Genomic DNA, 27,628 nt, shown 5'->3' on the forward strand with positions numbered 1-27,628 from the left:
GTTTTGTTTTTGAGTTCTTTTTCTGTTTTTGACCTGTTCTTTCCGGTGTGTAAACCTCAACCCCGGAAAGAAAAAGGTCAAAAACAAGAAAAGAAACAACTCAAAATCACAACTAACAACACTATAATTATTTTAAAACAGAGATAATGTCATCAAGTATAAACATACTATTGTCTGGAAATACTAGTCCCATGTATTTATAGATTTGTAATAATATATATGAATGATATGGCTACTACGATACATTCTATTAACTTTGAACAGGTTATACTTATAATTTGCAAGTGTTTACATATATTATAGACACATTCAAACACAAAATAGATGGGGCATGATATCTCTGAAAAGCAACGAAGTCAGAAAACTCTTTGACTATTTATTCATGCAAACATATCGATGGTCAGTTATCGTTTGTCAGAAGTAAACTTGCAGACAAATTTGAAAATCAATACTAAATCTATCAACATCTGTGTAAACATTTTTGTTGCGGCCTTCTGTTCTGTAGTCTAACTTAATTGTGAATATTAAAATTGGTCTCAAATTCATTCCTCTAATGTTCACAATAATTATATATGTATTTAATTATGTATTTTTTCTGTATAAATCTTTTTAGAAGGATTTCAAGATGGCAGACAAAACACACAATGATCTCTCTGATGGAGACGAGGATCCGACAGAAAACTTTGAAGATGAACTCACAGAGTTGGATTCTATTATCCGTAAAGACCTCTTTGACAATCTCGACGAGATGGCCACCCCCATGAAACTGACCCGACAAAGCGTGGAACACTCCAGAGAACATATGAAAGTGTATCTAAGGGTTAGACCATTTACAGAAAAGGAGGTGGAACAAGGAGAATCGCAGGTATAGTCCGATAGTGTTGTCTCCATTTTTGTAAATTGAATGGTACAACTGTACAAGTTTTGATCAAGTTAGTTACTCCTTATGCTGGTCATGTTTGTAGATGGAATAATGTAGGACTTGAAAAGAGACGTCTTCAAATTGAGTCTTGACTTCCTTCTGCAAGCAAGATTACCTTCATACAAGTTGCAAATGCATGCACACACACACACACACACACACACACACACACACACACACACACACACACACAGTGTCACAGTAGTTTGTGTTTCTTGTACAGTTACCAAACTGTACTTGATTAAAAACATCAAGTGGTTAATTTTGTATATCTTGAGTCATCAAGGATTTTAAAATGATTTAGACCCTTAATTTAAAATTCCCCAAAATGTTAAGTATTCCTGTATACACAACCACACTTGGCAATCAACAACATACTGCTCAACAGTTGTTCGTCGTGGGCTTCAATTTATAGATAGCATTCTCTGTCGGTGAAAAAACATCAAAAGTTCAAATTAAAAGTAGGGTATGGCACCCCTCATCGAGACTCATAAATTGTACATGTATAGTACAATGTGAATTACATCAATTTTGACCAATGTTCTAAGACTGTTGTAATTACATAATTGGATGGAGAGGTGATGTGATGAAACTTAAATTTATTGGTTTTGTACCGTGCTAAGGCTAAAGATAACCCATGGTTCTCATGCATATGTTATTTTCATTATACATTTTGTCAAGATGTGATTGTTCTCCCCCTAAAGTTTTTTGTATTGGTTTAATTGGTATCTATTGCTGTTGTAGGAGTGCCTGGATATTGACAATGGCAGAACATGTATCATGAGAGCGCCCGAAGAGAGCTTTGCATTTAAGAATTCTGTACGTACACACAGAGAGTTAAACCACAAGTTCACATTCACGAACATCTTCAAGGCTGAGACAAGTCAGAAAAAGTTCTTTGATGAGACCATGCTGGGTGTAGTTAAAGACTTTGTGGATGGCCAGAACTGTCTGGTGTTTACCTATGGTGTCACAAATGCTGGAAAGACATACACTATACAGGGTAAGTTAACTGAAATGTGACTTGTATGGGCATTGCACTATACAAGGTAAGATGACTGGAATTATGTAACTTGTATGGGCATTGCACTATACAGGGTAAGCTAACTGAAATATTGTAACTTGTATGGGTATTGCACTATACAGAATAAGCTGACTGAAATGTTGTATAAACTTGTATGGGCATTGTACTATACAAAGCTGACTGAAATGTAACTTGAAGTTGTATGGGCATTGCGCTATACAGGAGAAGCTGACTGAAATGCAACTTGTATGGGCCTTACGCTATGCAGGATAAGTTGACTGGAATGTAACTTGAAGTTGTATGGGCATTGTACTATACAGGGTAAGTTAACTGAAATGTAACTTGAAAGGGCATTGCACTATACAGGGTAAACTTCTTGAAACTATCATCACAAGTCAACTAAATAGTCAAATAGGGGTACTTTATTGACGAACATATCTTTTGGTAATTACAGGTGTCCCTCAGGATGAAGGAATACTACCTAGGTCCCTAGACGTGGTGTTTAACAGTATTGAAGGTAAACAGTACTCAGAGATGGCCTTGAAACCACGTTTCTTCTCTGATGTTGTCAAGCTAACCGACAAGCAAATTCAGAAGGAACTTGAAATGAAACAAGCCATTCTAAAGCTTGCTGAGGAGTCTAAACATGTAAGTTTGTTCAACTGGGTATTACTGCTACTTCCTGTATGTTATGATTTCTAAACAAAAAGTGTTTTGCAGAAATACTTGAAATTCAGATATTAAATATTACCAATGGTGTACTCCGTATATAGGTTACTCTGTGGATATATGTTTCAGTTGGTGAATGGTGATGGTTTGTAGGCATGTGTACAGGGGTCTGGGTATTGCTGCAGGGTAATGGTTGGGTGTGAGTTCAGGGGTCTGGGTATTGCTGCAGGGTAATGGTTGGGTATGTGTTTAGGGGTTTGGGTATTGCTGCAGGGTGGTGGTTGGGTATGTGTTTAGGGGTCTGGGTATTGCTGCAGGGTAATGGTTGCGTATGTGTTTAGGGGTCTGGGTATTGCTGCAGGGTAATGGTTGGGTATGTTTTTAGGGGTCTGCGTATTGCTGCAGGGTAATGGTTGGGTGTGTGTTTCGGGGTTTGGGTATTGCTGCAGGGTGGTGGTTGGGCATGTGTTCAGAGAGTACTGGTTACAACCAATCAACATATACATGCCCGTATTGAGTCTGTTTTACTTTTATTTCCTGGACTGGCATAAACATGCCACTTCGAACACAGTACCCACAAAGTATTGTCCATTGATAGCATAACTTTATAACTATTGTGTTCAGCTTTTTTAAAAGATGATTGTTTATTATATGACTGACACAACTAATATTAATACAAACAGAACAGTTTGTGTTATGAACACCAAATGTAAAGTTTGAAAATTTCGATTTTCACATTGTCTGTTCACAGGATAATGATGGGATCAGCATCTTGTCAGAAACAAATATTTCAGCAAATATATCGAAAGCATCAGACACAACTGTGGGTGATGAGAGTAACTTTAATAACACTACTAGCATACAGGATGAAACAACCAAAGACTCAGATGGTAAGTAGAGGTAGATTCAAAGATTTTGTAATTGTGTTAGTCTGTAAGATATGATGTTTGTGCCACGGTGTCAGCTATCACCCACTGTAAGTGGTTGGCTGGTGTGTGTGAGGGCACCCTGACACGGCATACCTTACAGGTTACCATTGTATACAAAATGTACACATTTTTTAGGGACAATTGCACAGTGTCACACAAGCTCAATTAACTTAATCGTTTAGGCCAAAACCTCCTCCCCCTTGCCCTGCCCCCTCCCCCTCCCCCTAAATAAACGTTCACAAGTGCAACATTGATACATTTGTATATGTCAACCATGCTTAACATTGTAGCGGTCACATCACTACCATCGATGTAATGTAAACACATGGTAAACACATTCAAATCGCAACAGGAACCCAGCCTGTATATCACATAATGACATAGACTCTCTCACAGTCCTCAAAGCTTCGCATAAATAGCTAAAACTTGGGTCGTTTTGTATGTATCTACTGCATAATTGTACTCGTATACTAGTATCCCAGTATCCCTAGCCCTGTACTGTGCGCCCTCATCGATTACATAGGGCTAACATTTTGTTGATGTGTTAGATACATACAAAACAACCCAAGTTTTAGCTATTTATGCGAAGCTTCCAGGACTGTGAGAGAGTCTAATAATGACATAACCATATCACTTACCATTAATTAGACAATTCAAGCAAATGTAAAATTAGTACGGTAAGATTGAATCAACTCACTAGTAAACATCTGACCTGCATAAAAATGTGGAGTTCTACCCTGTGTTTTTTATTATTTATTTATTTTAACTTTTTGCGGGTGTGACTTTCCACGAAAAACAAAATGCTTTGAAAATAATTTTTACCTTTCATTACCATGTCTCCTTCCTAAATCAGTGAATATTAGGTCCAGGAGAAACACCCAAATCCTCTTTTCAGCAAAAATTAATTTCTATGAAAATATAAGTATTTGACAGTAGCTGGGAAGATGAAGGTGTATTGATGTGACTAAAAAACATGATCTGTCCACAGCGCTCAACAGTATCATTGAAGACCTCCAGGCACGTATTCCCGACGACACTTCAGTTGATGTGGAAGCACAGGGACCCGTCAAGTTTTCCGTGTGGGTTTCCTTTGCCGAAATCTACAATGAATACATCTATGACTTGTTAGAACCTATGCCAAAGGGAAAGAAAGCAAGACGGCAAACACTTAAGTTATCTGAAGACAAAAATGGAAGCATCTACATAAAAGGTAAGAGTTTTTCTTGAGTGAGTGAGCTTGCATGGCTTTGATGCATAACTTTGATAGGGACATGTTATCATCTGGAAATTACTGATCTTGTTCAGAATTGAAAGTGACATATTTCTTAGATTAAACTTTTGCAGCTAAAATGATCTTTTTAAGTTTTTCTTCAGTATTTTTTCATTCACTCAGATCGAAAACATGAATGTCATAAGAGCTTGTCACACGAGTCAAAGAAAACATTATTGTTGAATGACATGAAAGGTTTAATTCGTAACTGCATGCTACTCAAAAAATGAGCTTCATAAAGTCACTTGCATTTTCACAAGGCCCCTTATGTCAATTGATTTTCAATGACAAAGTGAAGACTAGTATTGGATGAGTAATATCCCACTGTTTTGATAGATATCTGAAGGTTGCACATTAATAGGAAAATCAAAGTGTTGAACTTTATTTCTTGTCAACTGTACTCACAGGACTGAAGGAAATACAAATATCAAGTGCTGATGAAGCTTACAAGGTTTTGACAATCGGTCAGAAGAACCAGAGGATAGCTTCTACCAAACTAAATCATTGCTCTAGCAGAAGGTTGGTATATTTCATTGAATTTATCCAATATGTATTGTTTCTTTTTGCTTTTATAAATTTCTATGGACTTAGTTGATTTGAAGTTTGTTTCTATTTCATTGACATCAACACGTCTTTGTTCACATATGATTGAATACCTAGTCTGTGGTGATTGGAAGGATAGCTCTCCTATACATTATACATGGGTTTGCGTAACCAAGACTAGATAATTGTAGTTGTGGTAATACATAATCTTGGGTGATTGGAAGGATCCCTCCTGCAAGGGTACATTTAACCAAGATAAAATTTAGTGATTAGAAAAATCTGACAGATTGTTTACACGGTGATTCATGTTTATAGAATGGAATGGGCAAGCACTTTTTAATTTGGGCAAGTACTTTTTGTTTTCTACTTGCCCAGTGGACAAGCGAAATTTTTTCATTATTTCGACCCCTGGATTGTGTACACACCAGTTATTGATTAATGTTTATAGATGAAATGATTCTACATATCCCATCATGCACATTTCAGGATACTGGATTTGCAATTTTCTGATTCTCCAAGTGCTAAAATATTGAGAAGTAAATAACATGGAATCATGACGTAAACAATTGGTACTTATGACTTTGACCCATGGTTGTTTTTCTTTGCCACCAATTTTAGTAACTGACAGTGTTCTTCTCTTTCAGTCATTGCATCTTCAGCATCAAGGTGTTGAGAGTAGTGGACATCGAGAACCCTCATGTAGCCAGGGTTAGCAAGTATGTACAACTACAAGTCTGTTTGTTTTTAGATTTTTATTAATCTCTCATATACAGACACCATTTGATTGCATTGCTTAAACTCTGTTCTCCCAATGGAACCTTGTGCTAAATTACGTACACAGAAAAACAAACAAAAAAGGGACAAACTAGGACAAAAAGTTACAGAGGCACAGTGTATTTTTAAAAAGACGTCCAATTACATTACCACTCTATGGGCTTTTTAAATTTCTATGGTCTTGTTTGATTTGAAGTTTGTTTCCATTTCACTGACATCAACACAAGCTTATCTTTGTTCACATTGAACTTAACATGTGTTGTCAATGTTCATGGTTACATGATCATTAATTCCGATCACACAAATGAAGCAGGCCAGTTCACAGCTAGAGAGTTTACTTTCACAAAATTTGATAATGTGGTCTTTTATTTTAATAGACTTGTTTAAATTTCAATATAACTTCGATAGTCACACACAATATAATCATGTGATTGTGTGTGTGTGTGTGTGTGTGTAATGTATATACTAGTAACCTGTCAACTTCTTTCTTTCCATCCATGCCATGTCTCATCTGTTGTTCCCTCCATTGACAGGTTGTCTTTCTGTGACTTGGCTGGGTCTGAACGCTATGCTAAAACTCAAAATACAGGTGATAGACTGAAAGAAGCTGGTAACATCAACACTTCATTGCTTACTCTGGGAAAGTGCATCACTACCTTGAGATATAATCAAAACCATCCCAAGTAAGTGTTCGTGTTTGTAACCAGGCTTTGTTGTCCTGTCTTTAATGGTAGTCTTACCGACAGACTTGATGGCTTTACAATTTTGTTCACTTGAATACAGAAGAGAGAAGACACAGAATTCTGTGCCAAATTGTTGAAGTTTTACAATAAATGAAAACAAGAAAAAACTGTAATGATCTGGGCTTTATACAAATTAATAAAAGTCAGTTTTGAATATAAAAAAAATTGTCCAAGTATTGCAAACGTCTGAATTTTTTTTTTTTTTAAACATGTTTTTTCTTTAATAAAGATATTTGGAAGCAATTTTCAGCAAATAAACTTTAAAATTGATACTTGAGCGCTTTTAATATTTACCTTTTCTAAAATGTAGGATGTCAATATGTACCTGGAGACTTATTTTTTTGCTAATTGTGATGGAAAATAAAAAACACAAAAATAAGTCATGATTAAAATGCCTTCTTGTACATGAACAGAATGTACCTGTCTGGTAATTAGTAAAAGTTGGTATTTGGGAATTAGCTGAAGACTGTAAAATCACAAAATTTTCTAGTGGTGGAAATATAGGTTTCACAGTATTTTATGTCATTCTGTCATGTATTTGCATACTGACAACAAAATGAGAAATATTGTGTGATTGTGTTTTTTTTAGGGTACAGCCAAAAATAATCCCATTCAGAGAAAGTAAACTGACCAGACTGTTCCAGAGTTTCTTCATGGGTAAAGGAAAGGCATCAATGATAGTGAATGTCAATCAATGTGCATCGATGTTTGATGAAACCATGCACGTAATGAAGTTCTCTGCCATAGCAAAACAGGTCAGTATAAATCTCAGCAGTCCTAGCTGTTAGCACAAAGAAATTGTTGAACAACAAAATTCCTGTCCCAAACTTGAAAGGAACAGTCCAGTCAGATGTATTTTTGCCTTTTGTGAACTTGTATTGATCACTACCATCAACTTAAAGAAAAAATCCAGTCAGACTTACTTCTACCTTTCGTAAAATTGCATTGATAACTGCTATCAACTTACATATTATTTGGTGATATCATTGCACCTCAAGAAGTTATTCAGCGTAGAAATCTTGGAAAGAAGTGGTACTGAACTTACACATGATCTGCCATTTTGGGGATTTCTTGCAAGGGATTGTGGGAAAACTGCAGGAAATGATAGTTTAATAACAGTGAACACAATCTCTCTGTCTTACACAAGCAGCCATTTAGACTACCATGAAGTTTGTCTTTTGATGGTGTTTAAAATATGGCCGCCCCCTGAGAACTAATTTGTAAGAGGTGATCCCCCCTCTAATTCCCCCAGCCCTCCCCCTCATAATTACTGAAGACTCCCTTGGCTTGCAAAATAAATCACAAATAATATCCATGTCCATTGAAGGTGTCACTGTGATGAGTTGGCCAAATTTGTCGCAGTGTCCTAGTCAAAATCTGTCAGTGTAGCAACAAAAATAATCTGATCATGTAAGATACGTTCCTTTGTGCACCGTCCCACTGAAATTGTCTTTTCATCCCCTATTGTGACAAACAGGTTACTACGGTAACTTCAAAATTGGACAACAGATGGAAAGAGGTAGCCTTCCCTAAGCCTGCTTCGGCTCGTAATATGTCACTGGCCATACGACAAGGACCGATAAAAGACAGGGCTACGATTGGCTGGGCCACTCCATCACATGACGTCTCAAAGAAGGCTATTCATGAGATTGTAATTGATGAGGAAGAGGAGGAGGAAGATGATGAGATGGAGCTTGTAGAGATATGTGGTGATAGTAGTACAGAGGAAGGACAAAATGAAAAGATGGTGGTAAGGATTATTATTATTACATTCATGTATATTACACAAGTGGGTTCTCAGTGGCCAATTGGTTAGCTCATACACCTCTTACCACTGCAGTCTGGTTTTGAACCCACCCAATGCCCGCTGGGTTTGAACCCACCCAATGCCTACTGGGTTTGAACCCACACAATGCCCGCTGGGTTTGAACCCACCCAATGCCTGCTGGGTTTGAACCCACCCAATGCCAGCTAGGTTTGATAAAAAATTAACCAGGTCTGTGTGTAAGAAAGGTGATGCTCAGTTTGAAACTACCGAACAACACAGGTTTTCCTTGGGTACTCCAGTTTCCTTCTGCTTCAATATACCAAACAGTATTGCATACTCTTTTGAAATTTAGAATGTAAACATTCCATATACTCAAAAGCAGATTCTGTTGTAATTTTTTTCAAAATTTGTCAGTTTCAGATAAACATTTTGTAATGATAACAGATCCCCATACCGCGTCAGTTTCTAGTGTGGGTACTTGGGGTATTTGCACTCGTGTTTACAATGTTTTCTGCTTCACTTTCACTCACTGTACCCGTGAAAATACAACCACAGAGAACGCGTCAAAAGCATGTACAAAAAACACCACACTTGCACTCATGTGTTAACGGGATTCTGTCACAGTCTTTCACTACCATGAATTTCATCTGTTTTTGTTTTTCATTTATCTCAGCAACTGATGTCAATCATAGACAATCTCAAGAAAGCACTGATTGTCTCCAAGCAAGAAATGGCCATCATGGAGGTTAAGGTACGAGAGGAAGTCTGTCAAGAAATGGCCCAGCAGTTAGTTGATATCGAAAGCACTTACAGGTAACTCTCCAAAAAAAAACAGTGTTTGTTTAAAGTTTGGGAATCTCAGTAACAGCAGAGGAAAGTTTAGTAAGACTTCCAAAATATGTCTGTACATTTCTGTACAAAAAGAATTGATTGAACATTTTTAATTTTTTGTTACAGTGAGCGGTTGAAGGAAGAACGTCTTATTGTTGAAGAAAAGTGTGACAAACGAATTGAAATGTACACTCAATCAGTGAAGAAGACTCGTAAACGAGCAAGAATTGACAAAATTGAAGATGAAGAAGATGAGTGGGTTTCAAGTGTTTTGTTTCATGCAGAACAGGTCAAAGTTCAGGTCAGTATATTTATTCATTTAAAAGGTTGGGTCAGAGTTCATGCTATAATATCTGTAGTCGAATGCTCAGGTCAGTGTGTATGTCTATGCAGTTGTGGGCTGCTTGGTTTTACTGGGGCACCACACAGTTCAGATATTGCCTAAGGGCTAAACTAGCTAACAGCAGCAGTGAGGATTGAACCAGCAATGTATAGATTCCAAGCCAGTCCTCTAAGCATTCAATCTTCATGATGACGCAATCAGCAATGTACAGATTCCAAGCCAGTCCTCTGTAAACATTCAATCTTCATGATGCCGCAACCAGCAATGTACCTGAGATTACCTGCCAGTTTCTTTTTGTTATAAATAATCATGCAACCATCATGACTCCACAACCAGCAATGTGCTGATTACAGGCCAACTCCTGACTATTCCAACCATGATGACAAGGTACAGATTACAAGCCAGGCCTCCCCCTCCCCAATTATATAACAATCCTGACTCCACAAAGGTTCCTAAAGCTTAGAAAACTAGCGGCTACAATTCTCTCTTACAGTCATTCTGTCTGTTAATTATAATTCATTTCAGGAAAGGGAAGCAAAGATCAGAGAGTTGACCACCTTACTCGGAGCCATGAAAGCTGACCTTAACGACCTAAAAGACAAAACAAAGAAACCTATGTGTGAGTCAACAGCGATACAGACTGACATTGAAAAGACCGAGACAGCTGATCTGAGGACAACAGTTTGCCAGACAGAGGAATTGACAGTTGGGGCGCCCTCCAGTGACAGTGCTGTCATAGATGGACTGAACTCACAGATAGCTGATCACAAGGAGACGATAATGTCACAACAAAATGAGATTACAGACCTACAGGAGATGTTGACAGAAGCTGGGGAGACTTTCCATCAACAGAATGGCGAGATTGAAAAATTGAAGATTGCTATTGCAGAGTATGAGGACAAAATGAAAATACAGGTCTGTATTGCTTTCTATACTCATTTGTGTGGTTTTTTTTAATGTAATTGAATAACTGTCATGGTTAACCATTTTTGGACTGCCCATTGTAGACGTTTTTATCCATGATAGCGTTACCAGCATGCATTGCATGACAGTAAATCCCAGTTAGTGCAAACGTGTCAACTAGGCTCTTGGTGTGATCAACTTCACTGAAACTCACCTCAAAATGATAGAATCCTTCTCATTATCTTCACTATCTAAAAAGTGTTGGACAAAGAAATCATAAGCTTAGTGACAAACTTGATATAGTAATTAGTATTTACGTACTGATGTAAATTTGTGGGCTTGAGTGAAATATGCAAGAAGATTTACTTATATGTTTTATGCATTGGTACAGTTAACTTCAGAGTATTTCAATTTTCCCATGACCTCTACACTCAGATAGGTTGTGAGGCAGAGATTATTCACATGTTTTGAATTTATATATGTCAAATTAAATCTGACATTAGTTAGCATCACTTTATGGAATGACCTCCCAGGCCCATGGGTTGCGACCTCCACTGTGTATGTATTTATAACAGGTAACACTGAAATAAAACAGTTTCTCTGAGTGCTACTCTCATTTATAGCCTTCATATCAAGTGTAAAAGTATACTGTTTCATTTGGTTTATTTACTAGCCTAACATGTTGCCTTTCTAATGTGGTCCATTAGCAAATAAAACAGCATACTTTTACACTTGATATGGATGCTATAAATGATTGTGGTACATACAGAAAATGCTGTACTTTGGTGTTATGGGTTGTATACTGGCATGGTGTACACCCTAAGTATGGTGTGTTTGAGAATATATACAGCCATGGTGGTGTATGGTCCAGTAACTTATAGTTCTGAGTTATGTAAACACTCGCTTTCAAATTTTTGTCCATGAAGGATGAGGCAATAAAAGAATTGGAAAAAGGACTCCAAGAAAACACCAAGGTGGTAGAAGAAGCTAATCTTAAATTAAAAACCAAAGCCGAGTACATTCAAGAAATTGAAAAACAACTGGAAAAGGCTACAGGTAAGGAAGTACTGTATACCAAAGAAACGATTTTATATGAATAAACCAGTTTAGGAAGTCTGAGTTTGGTGTAACTTAGGCAGGGTTTATGCTAAGGTTTGGGAAAGCCTGGTAACAGATTATGGAAATCTGGTAAAACTGGGTGTAACAGAGTAGGGAAATCTGGTAAAACTGGTTGTAACAGAGTAGGGAAATCTGGTAAAACTGGGTGTAACAGCCTCGGAGTAGGGAAATCTGGTAAAACTGGGGGTAACAGAATAGGGAAATCTGGTAAAACTGGGGGTAACAGAGTAGGGAAATCTGGTAAAATTGGGTGTAATGACTGGGCGGAAATCTGGTAAAATCAGGTGTAACATACAATGTAGTAGGGGGAAACCTTGTGAAATTGTACAGAGGGGAACCTTGGTAAGTGTGTAGGGCAAGGGAACTCTAATTTGATCTTCTTGGTTAACATGTGCACTCAGAATAAGCATCTGTTTTGTAGGCCATATTTTGAAAGAAAAATAATGCTTGGGATCACTTTGCTTTACACAAGGGTTTTTTCAAGCAATTATTTGTAATGTATAAAAGAATTCTTGCAATTTGTGATCAGAAGTTAAAATTTTCTTCTTTGTATATGTGTTTGTGCATTTTACAGAATCATCAGGTAACCTTCCAGAATTACAAAACCAGCTAACTACACTGCAAAGCCAACTTCACGAGACTCAAACCAGTCTTGAAAAGAAGACAAATGAACTTGAATCGCTTCAAAAAGTGAACGATGTCACCTCAAACGGAAAGCGAGACTCTGATGTAAACATCTTAAGAAACAGGATTGCCAGTTTGGAACACAAGCTTCAAGAAGCCAAGGATACAATTGAAGAATTTGAAATGCGAGTGCCAGCCACTGATTCAACAGCATTGTTTGAATTTAATGAGATGCAGGTCAAAGTTGAGCTCTCAGAAGAGAAGTTGTCAAGCGTAACCACGAAAATGAAACAAACAGAAGAGCATCTGAGAAAGGAGCTAAGCGAAAAAGAAGAGGCGGTGAAGGAATGGGAAGCGAAAGCTAAGCAGGTTGAAGATGCTCTTACAATCACAAGTAAAAAATGTGAAGATTTGGAACAGCAAGCTTCTAAGTCAGATGATAACAAGACTGTTGAGATTGCAAATTTGAAAGAGGAAAAGAACGTATTTGAGATGGAGATCCAACAAATGAGATCTGCCGCTGAAGAAAATAAAAACAAGATACTTAAACTTGAAACGAGTATAAGCGATTACCAAACAGCCTTGAATGACAACGAGAACTTCTTAGAACAGATGAACAAGCAAGAAAAACAGTTGAAAACTGAGTTAGAGAGTGAAAAGAAAGCATGTAATGAGGTGAAGGAGGACGTCAAGGTGTTACAGAGCAGAGTCAAACAGCTTGTGCAGAATGTTGCTGAACTTGAACAAGAAGGGAAAGCTGCTGAGATGAAAACGAACGAGTTGAACAAGCTACGAACAGACTCCAAGTCACAAATAGAAGAACTTGTGAAGAAAATCCTAGAATTGCAACAGGAAGTCACACAGTATGAAAACAAATTGACCGAGAAAGAGCAGGAAGTCATTGATACGCTCAGAAATTCTGAGAATCAAAAAGAAGATGGGACGGTGGATATAGCATTAGAGGAAGAGTTACAGAATGTGAGATGTCAACTAGAGTCAATGGTCCAGAATTCCACAGATGCTGTAGACGAGATTAAGAAAGAGCTGAGTGCTAAGATTGAACAGATTAAAGAACTGGAGGAACAGCTTGGTCAGGTGAATCAACGTAGGGACGAATCAGAAAATGAACTGCAAAGCACAAAAGAGGCACTGGAAGCTGGTGCAGAGAAAGCTACTGTGCAACAACAGAAGGTTGAGAAATTGGAAACAGAGTTGATGGCAGCAAAGGAAGAACTTAAAGGGAAGATGGAAGAAATTGCTGTGATCGAGGCAAAGTTGGCATCTGCTAAGACTTCTGAGAATGAGCTTGAAAACAGACTGGGATGTGAACTTGAGAAGCTAAAGGTTGCTCAAGAATTAGCTGTCAAGTTGCAGGAAGAAAATGAAAACTTGAAGAATGAGGTTACAAAGGCTGGAGAAAGCTTGGAGGTTACCAAGACTCAAGAAGCTAATCTGATAAGCAAATATGATGGTGTCATGGAAAATTTCAAGGCATTACAAGAAAAGGAACATAGTAACGAAAAGACTAAAAAGAAGTTGGAGGACGAACTTGAAGATGCAAAGAAGACAATAACAGACTTAGAAGACGAATGCAAACGTTTGAAGGAAGAGGAGAAAGAACTTAATCAAATGAAGATGAAAGATTCTGAGCTGAAAAAGGAACTCCGAGCAGCTAACAGGAAAGCTAGGAAAGCTGAAGAGCAGATGAAAGAGCAAGAAGAAACTGTTAAAAAAATACAGAAACGATTAAAATTTACAGAAGATAGTCTAGCTGATGCAATGAAAGATGCTGAAACACTAGAAAAGAAGCTTAAAGACAGAGAAAGTCAAGTGGACCAGGACAAAAAATCTGCTGAAAAACAGATAAATTGTCTCCAAGAAACCATTGAGAAAGAAAAAGAAAGTGCAGGAAGATTTGAGAAAGAGATTACGTTAGGAAAGGAACGGGAGCAAGAATTAGTTAAGGTGACGGAAGAATTGAAGGAGCGAAATGAAAAGCTGAACGGTGATTATACAAACATGAATTCTAAATATCTGAATCTTGATGCCGAGTATGAAAGAGTCCAGGCGACATTCCAAACCGTAACCCAGAAATGTGACAAAATGACATTAACTATTGAAGATCAGGCTAGAAAGATTGAAAAATTGAACCAACAGGTTGAGAAATCCAAAGAATTGTTGGAAGTGAAAGAGAAAGAGCTGGTTGACTTGCAGGCAGTAAGCACCCTGTACGAACAGCTACATAACAAACATGCTATACTGGAAACTCAAACAAGTGAATTGCAACAATTTGTGAAGAGTAGTACCGAAGCAAAAGCAAGACTACAAGATGATCTGGACAAGTTGAACCGAGAGTTTGCTGAAGAGACGATCAAGAAAGATGATGATTTGGATCAATTGAACAAGGTAATAGGTCCTTGTCATTTTTTTTTTGGGGGGGGGGGGGTCATTTACCAATAACTTGTAATGGCCTTTAGACATTCTGGTGGTTTTGTAAATATCATTCATATCACTCATGTGTTTCCAGAAGGTCATGACATGGTAAGAATGCATCAGGAGATGAGTTAAGGTTAGGGTTGTCCATGGCCGAGTGGCCAGCTGTCTTACCTCTGCAGTCTGGGTGCGAACCTGCAAAGCATCGGCTGGCTTTGATTAAAAAAATTAACCAGGTCTGTATGTAGGAGAACTGATGCACAGTTTGACCCTGCTGAACAATGCAGATTTAAATGGGTATTCTGGTTTCCTTGTGCCTCAACAACACTAGGGGCGCTGCACAAGTGATGACCATTCCACAAATTTCTGAATATTTGGATTAATGGAAATTATTTATTTATTTATCTACACATCTGATTTTTTTCACAAACCTCAAACAATCCTTTCACACACATGCACACACACACATACACACGCACACACATGCATGCACACATACATACATACATACATACATACATACATACATACATACATACATACAGACAGACAGACAGACAGACAGACAGACAGACATACATACATACATACATACATACATACATACATACATACATACATACATGTACACACTCACACACACACACACACACACACACACACACACACACACACACACACACCAAAGAGAAGGGAGTCAAGAGATATTTTTGCAAATTCTAACCACTTTTTTGAAAAATTTGTTTGGAAATTCCAGGAATTGGAAAGGGCTAAAGTATCTTTACAGGGTCTAGAAGATTTACGTAAAGATCTAGACAAGGTATGTAGGAATAGACATAATATATTGTGGTGTTATAGCTAGCAGTTTTGTCTATGTTTACTGAATAACATGTGCTTTCCACTGTTTCTGTAGTTTTTTATCTCTAAGCGTACATATCTTTGTATGTTAATTCAAAAGAAAATGTCTATCATGAATAATTAGATAAACCACGCTGGGGAGATAGCCAGAATGGTCGCCTGTCAATTAAAGCCACTTTTTGTTAGTTAGTTCCCCATAGGTGCCTGCTACACATAGACTTGATCTTATGTAATGTAATGATTTTAACGGAGCAAACCATAACCATATTTGGGCATAGTTGAACACACGATATGCCATATTTGGACATACTGAAGCATTCTGTATTCCATATTTGGGCATGGTGGAGCACACCACATTCCATATTTGGGCATAGCTGAACATGCTATATGCCACATTTTGGCACTGTGTGCCTTAAAGGAGAATATGGTTATTGAATTGTTGAGGGTGTAGTTTGCCATGGCTTCACAGACTTCATTATTGTCATAACAACAGGCTAACACACGAGAAAGTGAGGCCAGGCAGGGGTGGCAGGAAGTGTGTGTCACCTTGAATGAACGCAACCACACAATTGAGAAACACTCATCAACCATACAAAAACTTGAAGAAAAAGTTGAAAGACTAGAAGAACAAGATGAAGGTGGACTCAAAACTGCAAAGGAACACGAAGAGAAGATCGAGCAATTAACAGTAAGTACTATCTAAGAAAATAAATCTAGCATTCGATCAGATGTGTTACATCTAAATATACAGAACACCAATACCTTGTCTTCAAGTGAAGTCTGAGTGCATGGATTTTTAACCCCTTCATAATTAACCACTTTACAGTAGTTGAAGCTAGAATGAACAGGTATAAGGATAGACTCCCTGGGCAGTTGAGGATCTTTAGAGGTTAATGTGCCACTATAGGTCTGTGCCAGGGTAATAATTGTACAGTGCCCATGATCACAACATTGAGTGTATAAAAGATGTTGTGAAAATGGTGATCACTGTTATTGAGAAATGTTATCATACAACTGATATGTGTGTCTCTTTGTTTGGTTTTTATCACATTCTAGGAAGAAAGAGATTCTCTCCAAAATCGAATCAGGGAGCTTGAGAAGGTGTTCGAAGAAAAGGAAGACAAAGTGAAAAGTAAGAGCACCACCATTAAGAAACTGATGTCCAAAATCAAAGAACTTAGTAACTTAAATGAGAACCAAGTTAAAGCCGTAGACATAGCAAAAACAGGTTAGTGGTGGAGGTGGTCTTTGCAGTCCACAGATGACCCAGGTCAGGTCAAAAGTTCAAAGACTACAAAAATGCTTGCTATAATGTGGCTATTTGCAACAACAGATTAAAGTGAATATAAAATTACAGCCACATGCATGCAATTATAACAAATGCAGTAAATTATCCATCAGTTCTTTCTGTCTTGACAACACTGCAATATTTGAACATTTCTTTCACAATGACAATAAGTCTACAGCCCATCAGTTTTCAACAGGATCAACAGAGACGGGGGGCATCGAACTGCCTAACATCTACAATTGGCTGATCATACCGCCACCTAGTGGTCAGCTGTAACTATGAAATTTGTCATTCTGATGAGGATTGTCGACCAAGACAGATCGAAAGCATAATGCTAAAACTTTGAACTGCTTATGTGTGTTTAACCTTTGTAAATCATTTGATCTACCAAGCTTATGAACATTTATGGTCAGTTTTCAACAGTTAGGATGACAGTGATGTCGCACTCTGTATGCACAGACAAACGTGATTAGTGTCATATCATGCTTTCATCTGTTAACTGTGTCTGTGCCTGTGTGTGTGTGTGTGTGTGTGTGCGTGCGTGCGTGCGTGCGTGTGTGTGTGCATGCGTGCGTGCATTCTCTGAACTGTAGACTTGGCACTGTCAACAAAATGTTCACCCCCACCCCATTGGTAAGCTACTGTCCAGACAGAAAGAAATGATGTATAAGTTCTGCAGTGGTTGTAGAAATACAGTAATCTACATCTTGGATCCTCAGAATTGGTTGAATCCTGACCCATCTGTGCAATATCAATAAACATGTGAATTGATAGTCATCGGTGGACTGGACTAGTCTTTCCTTTCTACTCATGTAGTAATAATCAAATGACTAACATCTCATCAAAACTAAATCTCTACCAGCACATGTCTGTTTATGTGTTTATGTTGACCGGTTTTTAATGGGATTTGTACACTTTTGTTTCCATATAGTAATCTAAGACTTGTATATTGTGTGTTCTTTCTTTTCAGATAGCTATGTTTGTTAATTTCTTGACTTATTCTAATAATGCTGGGTGATACTACTCTTCTGAAAACTAAACGATTGCTGCAAACATATCAAAAGAAAAAAACAACACAACATTTAGATTTTAATCCCTGTATTGAAAAGTGTTTAAAATACATAATGTATTGGTAATATGACAGTTATGCCTGCGCAAGCTTAATTTATGAAATGTCAAGGAAATTAGTGACAGTTTTGAATATTTTGATGCATATTTTAAGTTTCGCAGAACCAATGCTATTTACCTTGTTATTATGATGTTAGGGTAATAGGTGTAAAGTCCCTATTTTGTTGGTTGTAATGTGCGTACCACAAAGTGGTGGCATGTTTTAATAAAGTATAGTGATCTGGTCATTGACTTCAGGGTGACTCAGATCAAACTTGTTTACTTTGTATGTAAATCAGTGATTACTTTATATGTAAATTGGTTAATAGTGAATAATCATGTTAGACTACCATATAGTGTGGGTTGTTTACATTGAATGTAAAAAGTGAACACTCACTGATTTACATACAAAGTAAACAAGTTAGACCTGGGTCACCCTAAAGTCAATGACCAGGTCACATTACTTTAACTTTACTAAACATGCTACCACTTTGTGACAGTGCACAACTGAGATTACGCATTGCATGCTGGTTAATGTACCACAGCATGAGCAAGGAAAATATGGCTGCAAGAAATACCCATTCATGAATTGATGATGAGTATTGAATTTCAAACAACTCACCTAGATCAAGTATGATTACAGAAAGTAGAGCTGTATTGTTTTTATTCATTTGTGGATTGTCCTTCATATAGTTTGTGAATCTTACTTTTTTAGATGTGAAGCATAATGAGCAACTAATTGAGTCTCTGAAATGTGCAATTGAAGAGCAGGAATCTACTATGGCACAGCAGGATGCAGTGCTTAACACCAAGGAAGAAGAATTGCAAAAAAGCTATACTGGTATGAACATCAGGCATAGACCTGATTAGTGAATAGTGCCCCCTAGTGACAGTCTAGCCTATTTGGAATGAACAGCGCCCTCTATCACAGTGATTTATGTAGTTTGTTATGGTTTGCATTAACATCTGTATGAAATTACTTCTAGTAAATATCAACAATTAATTAACACTTTGTTAATTAGTTTTACTATTATTGTTTTAAATGTGAATGGAAAGGGGCAGGAATTGATCGTTACATTTCGTAGCATATGAATAATTTTTTTGTGTGTGGCTACTTTCATAAAGTTGTGAATTTGTAATTTAGTGGTTGGCTGGTGTACATTATTTTTGTTTTGTTTTACACTCAGATTTGGAAGAACTTCAAGATAAGCACTCCAGCTTGTTGAAATCTTCTAATGAACAGCAGAGGACTTTGAAGAAAACAGAAAGTGAGCTGGAGAAAACCATAGCCAAGAACGAAAAACTCAAGGAGAACGACAGTCAGAAAAATGAAGAATTAGAAAAAGTGAAGAAGACTGCAGAGAAGATGGAAGCAGAGAAGAGAGAACTTGAAGAGAGTGCGAAGAGACACCTAGAGGAAGTGGAAACACTAGAAATGCAGTTGAAAAATAGTCAAGCTGAGCTGGCTGATGCCCGAGGAAAGAACGAAAACAGAGAGAGAAGTTCAGAAACCAGCAACAGCAGTGAAGAAGTGGACAAACTGAAACAAATAATGAAGGAAATGCAGGCTGAAAAAGACAAGGAACTGACAAGATGGAGAAACGAGAGAGACAAACTCGTAGCTGCTCTGGAAAAAGAAATGACAGCACTGGCCAAGAGAGAAAAGAATTTACTGGATCAGCTGAAAGAAAGAGATTGTCACATCACAGAATTAATCGCTCAGTTGGAGAAAGAAACAACTGATAATTTGACTGATGACGAGTCGGATAAAATTGAGGAGCTGGAGAAGAAACTAAAGGCAAAAGAAGAGATGATTACAGCTTTACAGAAGGTGGATGTCTCCAGTGTAGGATCACAGAGGGCAACACGTAACCATGGTGGCAGGTCTACTAGACGTGGCACTGCAGCAACTACATCAGCAACTGACGACGTACTGGCCAAAGAAATAGAATCACTTAGGAAAGAGGTATTAGAAACTCCTTTACATTATGTTTTCCTTCACTTGTTAAAGGGGAATGCCCGCCCCGGGAAATAGGGGTATTTTCATAAACTTTCGGCTCTGGATTGAGATCCATTTCATCTCACATAAATTTTGTTCAGTTGCCAGTTCTCAAATACTCGCCAATCTTCATGATGAAAATCACGTCCACATCATCAGCGCAAAATTTGTACAGTATGTTATGTTAGAGGGGGCTATTTCCACAGAAAAAAATCTTTCACTCATACATTTGTATTTTTAATAAATCCAGGAAATGAATATGTTCATATTTTAAAAATGTAATAATTATCTGTACAGCTGAACACAGAGAAGAACGTACATGAAAAGTCATGTAAGGCAGTTGAAGCCAAGGAACACATCATTGGAGATTTGAAAGCAGCCAACATTAAACTACAAACCCAGTTGTCATTAATGGAGGTAACACAACCTTGACACATTTCTGTTATTTTTTGTTTATTACTTTTTTAAAGGGGCGCAGGGTGAGTTTATAAACTTTTCACCCTAGTGAAAATACTTAAATAAAACTACATTCCAGTATAATGTCATTGTCGATGCATGCCTTCTATGATGTTAAAATTGCTATGGCACTTTTAGAACAGTAAGGATTTCCTGAACACTTTTTGATATAGTATGATAAATTATGTCACAGATTGTTTATGGGTCATATCTTAATACCCGGTTTGAGTTTAGTCAATTACAAGTGGTGGTTAAATGTACTTCAATAAGCACAATACTATGAGTACCTTTTAAATATGCAGAAAAAACTACGCCCAAATACATATAAACTCAGCTTGTGCCCCTTTAATGTTTTTTACTATTTTATGTTTTCCCTCTCTTCGACTATTTTTTCATATTTTGTCATTCATGTTACAAGTCTTTTTTAAGCAAGTAAAATGTACCTACTTGCCGCAAATGGGATCTACAGCCATGACCTGTCTGTCTATGCATATGTGTTGATGCATCCGTGGCCAGCCATATCTCTGACACCCATGACTCCATTTCAAGCAAACCTAGCACAAATGTCAAACACTATGTGCATATGCAAGCAGCATGTCTCTTCCTTAATTTTGCCTCCTCTGCCATATATATTATATATTACAACTAGATATCAGTATTGAGTTTTGGCAATACTATAGCAAGTGATAGGTAAAGTATGGTTCAGGACTTTTAAAATTATATGCAGCATAAACTCTACTTGTGTTTGTGCAACTGTACAAATGCAATGACCCACATTTGTAATCCAAGCTAGGGAGTTAGAGCCAGGGTTAGACCCCCTAACATAAAGATGTTTTGCATCATCAACCCAGAAATGGCCACTTTTTCCATGCTTACTTCGAAGTAGGTGAAGTTAAGTCTACTAGGTTTCCAAGATTTGTACTGCACTTTGGGCAGGATGTGATGTAAGGCTTGATCTTAATGTGTCTTGTTCTGTTTGATATAGGACCAGGCAGCACATGGCACAGTGACCTCAGATGTCAAGGTCAGTGAGGAAATGGCATCATCACCCACCAGCAGCAACACATGTGATGAGGTCGTCTCTACCCCAGTATTTGACAATGATAAAAACCAATCTCTCCACATGGAAATAGATGTTACACCTTTACAGAAGAAACAAACACGACGGAACACAAGGGCAACAAAAGGTAGTAGAAAGAGGAAAGGTACTGAAGTCTCTGAAGAGGTACGTTTTATTTATCAATTATCAATTTTTTTGTGATTTGGAGAGGACTGAGAATATTATTGTGAATACTTTCTGAGACTTTTCAGTGAGTCTAAAACTGTTCTGAACAGTGTGTTATGCTTGTCTAAACAAGTGTGCTACCTAATAGATAATATTTGTCATTAGCCCCCATCTAGGTGGTATAACAAACTCAATCAGCTTACCTGATGTAAGAACTATCAGGATTATCAGGATAGTGTAGACGCGAACATGTCCTGAAACTGTTCTGACTTCGTCCTACATGCTGTGTGGATGCATTCCATCCTGTTGTAGCACTGAGAGATAACAACAGATTTGCAGTTTTCTTCTGATTCTGTTCTGTTGTTTCAGTAAATTGTTATGTCTATCATTTTTGTCAGCTTGAAAAAAAAGTGTGTCAAAATAATATTAAACAAAGTTTCAGTACATCACAACATCTATTTGCACGAGTATGTCAAGATGGGTTCCGGGGGGGTCGCAAATTTACACACGGTGTAGCCTTCCAATACGTAGACACAAACCTATCCTACCTCAGGGAAGCCTATGTCTAGATGGGGGTTATTAATTATTTGCATTGGTGCACACGCATACCATTGGTCTTTGAAGTCCTGAAAACATTGTTGCATACTAGTACTGGTAATTGGTATGCAAGTGAATGCACAGTATACCACTAGTACTGGTAATTGGTATGCAAGTGAATGCACGGTATACCACTAGTACTGGTAATTGGTATGCAAGTGAATGCACAATATACCACTAGTACTGGTAATTGGTATGCAAGTGAATGCACGGTATACCACTAGTACTGGTAATTGGTATGCAAGTGAATGCACGGTATACCGCTAGTACTGGTAATTGGTATGCAAGTGAATGCACGGTATACCACTAGTACTGGTAATTGGTATGCAAGTGAATGCACAATATACCACTAGTACTGGTAATTGGTATGCAAGTGAATGCATGGTATACCACTAGTACTGGTAATTGGTATGCAAGTGAATGCACGGTATACCACTAGTACTGGTAATTGGTATGCAAGTGAATGCACGGTATACCACTAGTACTGGTAATTGGTATGCAAGTGAATGCACGGTATACCACTAGTACTGGTAATTGGTATGCAAGTGAATGCACGGTATACCACTAGTACTGGTAATTGGTATGCAAGTGAATGCATGGTATTCCGCTAGTACTGGTAATTGGTATGCAAGTGAATGCACGGTATACCACTAGTACTGGTAATTGGTATGCAAGTGAGTGCACGGTATACCACTAGTACTGGTAATTGGTATGCAAGTGAATGCACGGTATACCACTAGTACTGGTAATTGGTATGCAAGTGAATGCACGGTATACCACTGGTACTGGTAATTGGTATGCAAGTGAATGCACGGTATACCACTAGTACTGGTAATTGGTATGCAAGTGAATGCATGGTATACCACTAGTACTGGTAATTGGTATGCAAGTGAATGCACGGTATACCACTAGTACTGGTAATTGGTATGCAAGTGAATGCACGGTATACCACTAGTACTGGTAATTGGTATGCAAGTGAATGCACGGTATACCACTACTAGTACTGGTAATTGGTATGCAAGTGAATGCACGGTATACCACTACTAGTACTGGTAATTGTTATGCAAGTGAATGCACGGTATACCACTAGTACTGGTAATTGGTATGCAAGTGAATGCACGGCATACCACTCTGTTTAGTACAATCAATTGTAATTTTGTTCTTAATGTTGTCTACTTGTAGGGACAAGAAAATGTGAAACAGTCGAAACAAGAGGCAAGTGATGTACCAGCCAAGATAACCAGACGTACAGGAAGGAGAGGCAAGGTAGCTAAAGAACCTGAATCAGAGGTACTCAGCCCTTCTAAGGTATGATTATTAGATAATGTACCACATGCACAGTGTTTGCTGTGTTTTCACAAGTCACAGCGTTTTGCAAACACTTTCATTGACCCATTCTGGCACCATGGAAAGTGGGGGAGGGGTGTCTGAGAATTGACTAGATGGGGGCTATTGATTACTTGTATCGGGGGGTTTGTCGGTAGCCGAGTGGTTAAAGTTAAACCATTTTCCTCTTACAACTGCAGTCAGGGTTTGAACCCATTCAGGGTTTGACTAAATTTACTATGCTGTAAGTAAGAAGAGTGTCATTCAGTTTGACTCGCCAAACAACACAAGTTTTCCCACGCAGACACGCAGTTGCCAGTGTTTTGATGTCTGAATTTGTTCATTTCATTTGGATAAAATGTCGTAAGAAACTGTATTCATTCAATCTTGCTATCTTAAAGTGTAGCATGTGCATTTTCTGTATGGTTGTATCAAACAGAGCCAGTGAACAGTAACCTGCAACATGCTGTATGTCATCTGTCCATCCGCCTGCGACCGTATCTCAGCTACATGCTATAGTTAATTTTGTTGGCCAATTGTTGACTATGACCAATTTTGTTCAATGGTGATGATGCAATGTGATGAGCATAAACTCATCACATTGTTTCCTTGCGTGACCTTTGACATGAAATGAACATCTCGCGTCACTATCCTGTTTTCTCTTTCAGACTGACAATGTCAATGTCAAGATGGAACAAGCCACTACATTTTCTAAATTTGGAGATTATTTACAAAATTCACCATTTGGTAAATCAGGTAAGATTACATCGGTGCATGTAATTGTGGATTAAACACAATCTGGTCACTTTATTATAATCACTGTCAAATCTGATTTACCGGTATATAAAAAAACATACATATATTGACCCACTCAGTAACTTACTGACCAACCATGGGACATATAGATATTGACCAACAATGTTACTTGTTGACCATCCAAGAAACAAGCACAAAGGTACCGAACTATGAAATATACACAATGTGATCAATTATGAAACATACACATATTGACCAACCATAAAACATACACAATGTGATCAATTATGAAACATACACATATTGACCAACCAAGAAACATATACACATTGACCAACAGTGAAACATACACACATTGACCAACTATGAAACATACACATATTGACCAACTATGAAACATACACATATTGACCAACTATGAAACATACACATATTGACCAACTATGAAACATACACATATTGACCAACTATGAAACATACACATATTGACCAACTATGAAACATACACATATTGACCAACTATGAAACATACACATATTGACCAACTATGAAACATACACATATTGACCAACTATGAAACATACACATATTGACCAACTATGAAACATACACATATTTGACCAACCATGAAACATACATATTGACCAACCATGAAACATACACATATTGACCAACCATGAAACATACACATATTGACCAACCATAAAACATACACATATTGTTCAACCGTGAAACATACACATATTTGACCAACAATGAAACATACACATATTGACCAACCATGAAACATACACATATTGACCAACTATGAAACATACACATATTGACCAACAAATGAAACATACACAGATAATATAGACAATATATCCATAGTGTCTCTGAATGGATGTTGTGTAAACAATTTGAAAATGTATCAGTTTGTAGTGATTGGATGTGATATGTATTTAGAAAGATGACAGGAGTCCAATATACATATCAGTATACTTTTCTGCTTTCACAAACACCTTTCTATGCATAGACATAGTTTAACAATTTGGTAATATCTTGTGTTGTCTTATATTGTGTTGTCCATCTATCCACTCCGTCCGTCCGTCCGTCCATCCGTCTGTCTGTCTATCTACTACACCTTACAACTCCTGCTTCTGTCCACTTCCTGCTTTGCTGCATTACCATAACAACTGGCATTTGGTTACTGAACATCAGCATCCAATCATTCCTCAGCCAAGAAGTTTCTGGAAGCCACTGGTCTGACTGCTCAGCCTGAACTCCTGGAACCCGAGTCTCCTCCGAGACCACCTCCCCAAGACAAGAGACGAGGCAAAAAGAAGCTGTATAAGACTGATATCTCAGCACCATTGGAGTTGCCATATGAGGTTTGTTTCCAACCAATTCTCGGTGAAATTCAACCAAAAACAGCTGTCAAATGTTGTCTTTATAATACTGTGGAGGGGGGGGGGGGGGGGGGGGGGGTAGATTGTGGATGTCCTTGAAAACAATATCTTGACTCCCAAATATTTCTTATCATATCAAAACAACCTTGAACAAGCTTTCCAATGGCAAAAGATTTGAAAGACTTCAATCTTCAGGAAAATTGGTCCCTACAGCATATTTTACCCTACAGTGTTATTTTTCATATGTGGGAAAGTTTTTGTGTTTGAGCTGACGTAATCCTCGTGTAGCTGGTAGATCATCAGACTATTACATGTAAACTTGCTTACTTTACAAATGACAGAAGTTCGACTCTGAGGGCGCTAGCCTACGCCCAGATATAGGCACTAATTACCTTTCGCAACCCTAAAGAGCAGATTCAAGGTCATGCTACAAGACTAACATAATCCATGGTTTTCGTCCTTTTACAGTCAATGCAAGCTACAAGCGACAACAAGGCAGGTGGTGACACATCCCATAATATCGTAGCGAGGAGATTGCGATCCCGTACAGTCAGGAAATAAATATGCACTCAGGAAAAGTGAAATGTTATTGATAGATTGAAATATGTTCATTTTGAAATCATGGATAGAATTATATAATTGATGTACTTACTATGCATCTTTATGTACAAATATATTTAGCATTTTTTTTGTAGTCGTAGTTTTATCAATGTTGTTCAAGTTTTCCAGTCTTATTTTTTACATATTATGTAAGAGTACTTTTTGATGTATTTCAAATTTTGTGTTCATCCTGCTTCATGCGACAGTCAGCTGTACAACATTTGAAGATACAATAGAGAGATTTGTGTTACTGAGCTGTCGATTTGAACAATGACATTCACAACATTATTTGTATTACCAATCTTAGTGAAGGTTTATACATGTGTTAGACCATAGACGTTTGGGAGAGACGCTTGTTTTTTTTGTTTTTTTGTATCCTTTTTGTAGATGATCATAAGATTCATATATATCAGACTCTCGCCAACGTCAAAGGTTAGATGAGCATAACATTGATACAAGTACACATACTGTAGTAAGTATACCTGAAATGAAAACGTCTAGACTCAGGAATGAAACCCGAACAAAACCTATAAATCATACTAACAAAAACATTAAAGATCATATCAATGAATAGAACTTGCAGGAATATGCCGTATTCCAGCTACTGTACTGACTATTGTAATGCAACCATTTTCAAAAGGAGTGTCTCAAGAGAGGGCGCCATTGATTCGGGCAAATGGGGGTTAGAACTTCGGTTATGGATGCAAACCACATGGCAATCTAAGAAGTCATCAGTAAGACATATAAAGTTAACTCAGTTACTAAAAATTACAGTTTTCCTGACTGACTGAGAATGTAGTCGTGTATATATGCCCTGAAACTCTAATAAAAGTCATTTTTTTCAAAGAGACAGACCCCTTTAGTACTCAACTATTGTGGCCCATGCTTTCGAATAGCACTCCTAGTGTTCAAACCATATAATCTTTTGTTTTTTTTATTATCGGCATATCATGTTTTTTTCTAATAAGACTGTTAGTAAATAGTGGTTGATTCTATCAACACATACTGTAGGGGACTATGTCACATACAAAGAATTGTTCGCTGGCATTCTTAATTTATCGTTTCTACTTTTTGTCTAGCTCTGTCCTCTGAAACTTTTGCTTCTAAATCCAATGGATTTTGTATCGTCT

The 27,628-nt window shown here is 37.6% G+C and overlaps 1 protein-coding gene across 1 annotated transcript; it reads left to right on the forward strand.

The window, feature by feature from the left end:
* Window positions 1–625: 625 nt before the first annotated feature.
* Window positions 626–26,472, forward strand: LOC144446196 (uncharacterized). Its single transcript, XM_078135949.1, has 27 exons — window positions 626–865; window positions 1,667–1,925; window positions 2,401–2,594; window positions 3,367–3,505; window positions 4,533–4,754; window positions 5,222–5,333; window positions 6,002–6,073; window positions 6,665–6,814; window positions 7,464–7,629; window positions 8,352–8,624; window positions 9,316–9,455; window positions 9,600–9,774; window positions 10,342–10,435; window positions 10,523–10,731; window positions 11,646–11,775; window positions 12,413–14,868; window positions 15,653–15,715; window positions 16,247–16,441; window positions 16,810–16,981; window positions 18,864–18,989; window positions 19,336–20,114; window positions 20,445–20,564; window positions 21,589–21,828; window positions 23,608–23,733; window positions 24,420–24,507; window positions 25,711–25,880; window positions 26,367–26,472. The coding sequence occupies exons 1-27, from the start codon at window positions 626–628 to the stop codon at window positions 26,457–26,459; spliced, it is 7,203 nt and encodes a 2,400-aa protein (XP_077992075.1). The 3' UTR covers window positions 26,460–26,472.
* The last annotated feature ends 1,156 nt before the right edge of the window (window positions 26,473–27,628 follow it).

Source organism: Glandiceps talaboti, chromosome 15 (genome assembly GCF_964340395.1).
Source record: "Glandiceps talaboti chromosome 15, keGlaTala1.1, whole genome shotgun sequence".
In the NCBI taxonomy this organism is placed as follows: Eukaryota; Metazoa; Hemichordata; class Enteropneusta; family Spengelidae; genus Glandiceps; species Glandiceps talaboti.

Bases quoted from the DNA above. Each gene is read 5' to 3' on its own strand.
- LOC144446196 (XM_078135949.1), top strand. From the start codon at position 626: ATGGCAGACAAAACACACAATGATCTCTCTGATGGAGACGAGGATCCG. The intron at 6,815-7,463 runs GTAAGTGTTCGT...TGTTTTTTTTAG, and splicing joins TATAATCAAAACCATCCCAA to GGTACAGCCAAAAATAATCC. The intron at 18,990-19,335 runs GTATGAACATCA...TTTTACACTCAG, and splicing joins ATTGCAAAAAAGCTATACTG to ATTTGGAAGAACTTCAAGAT.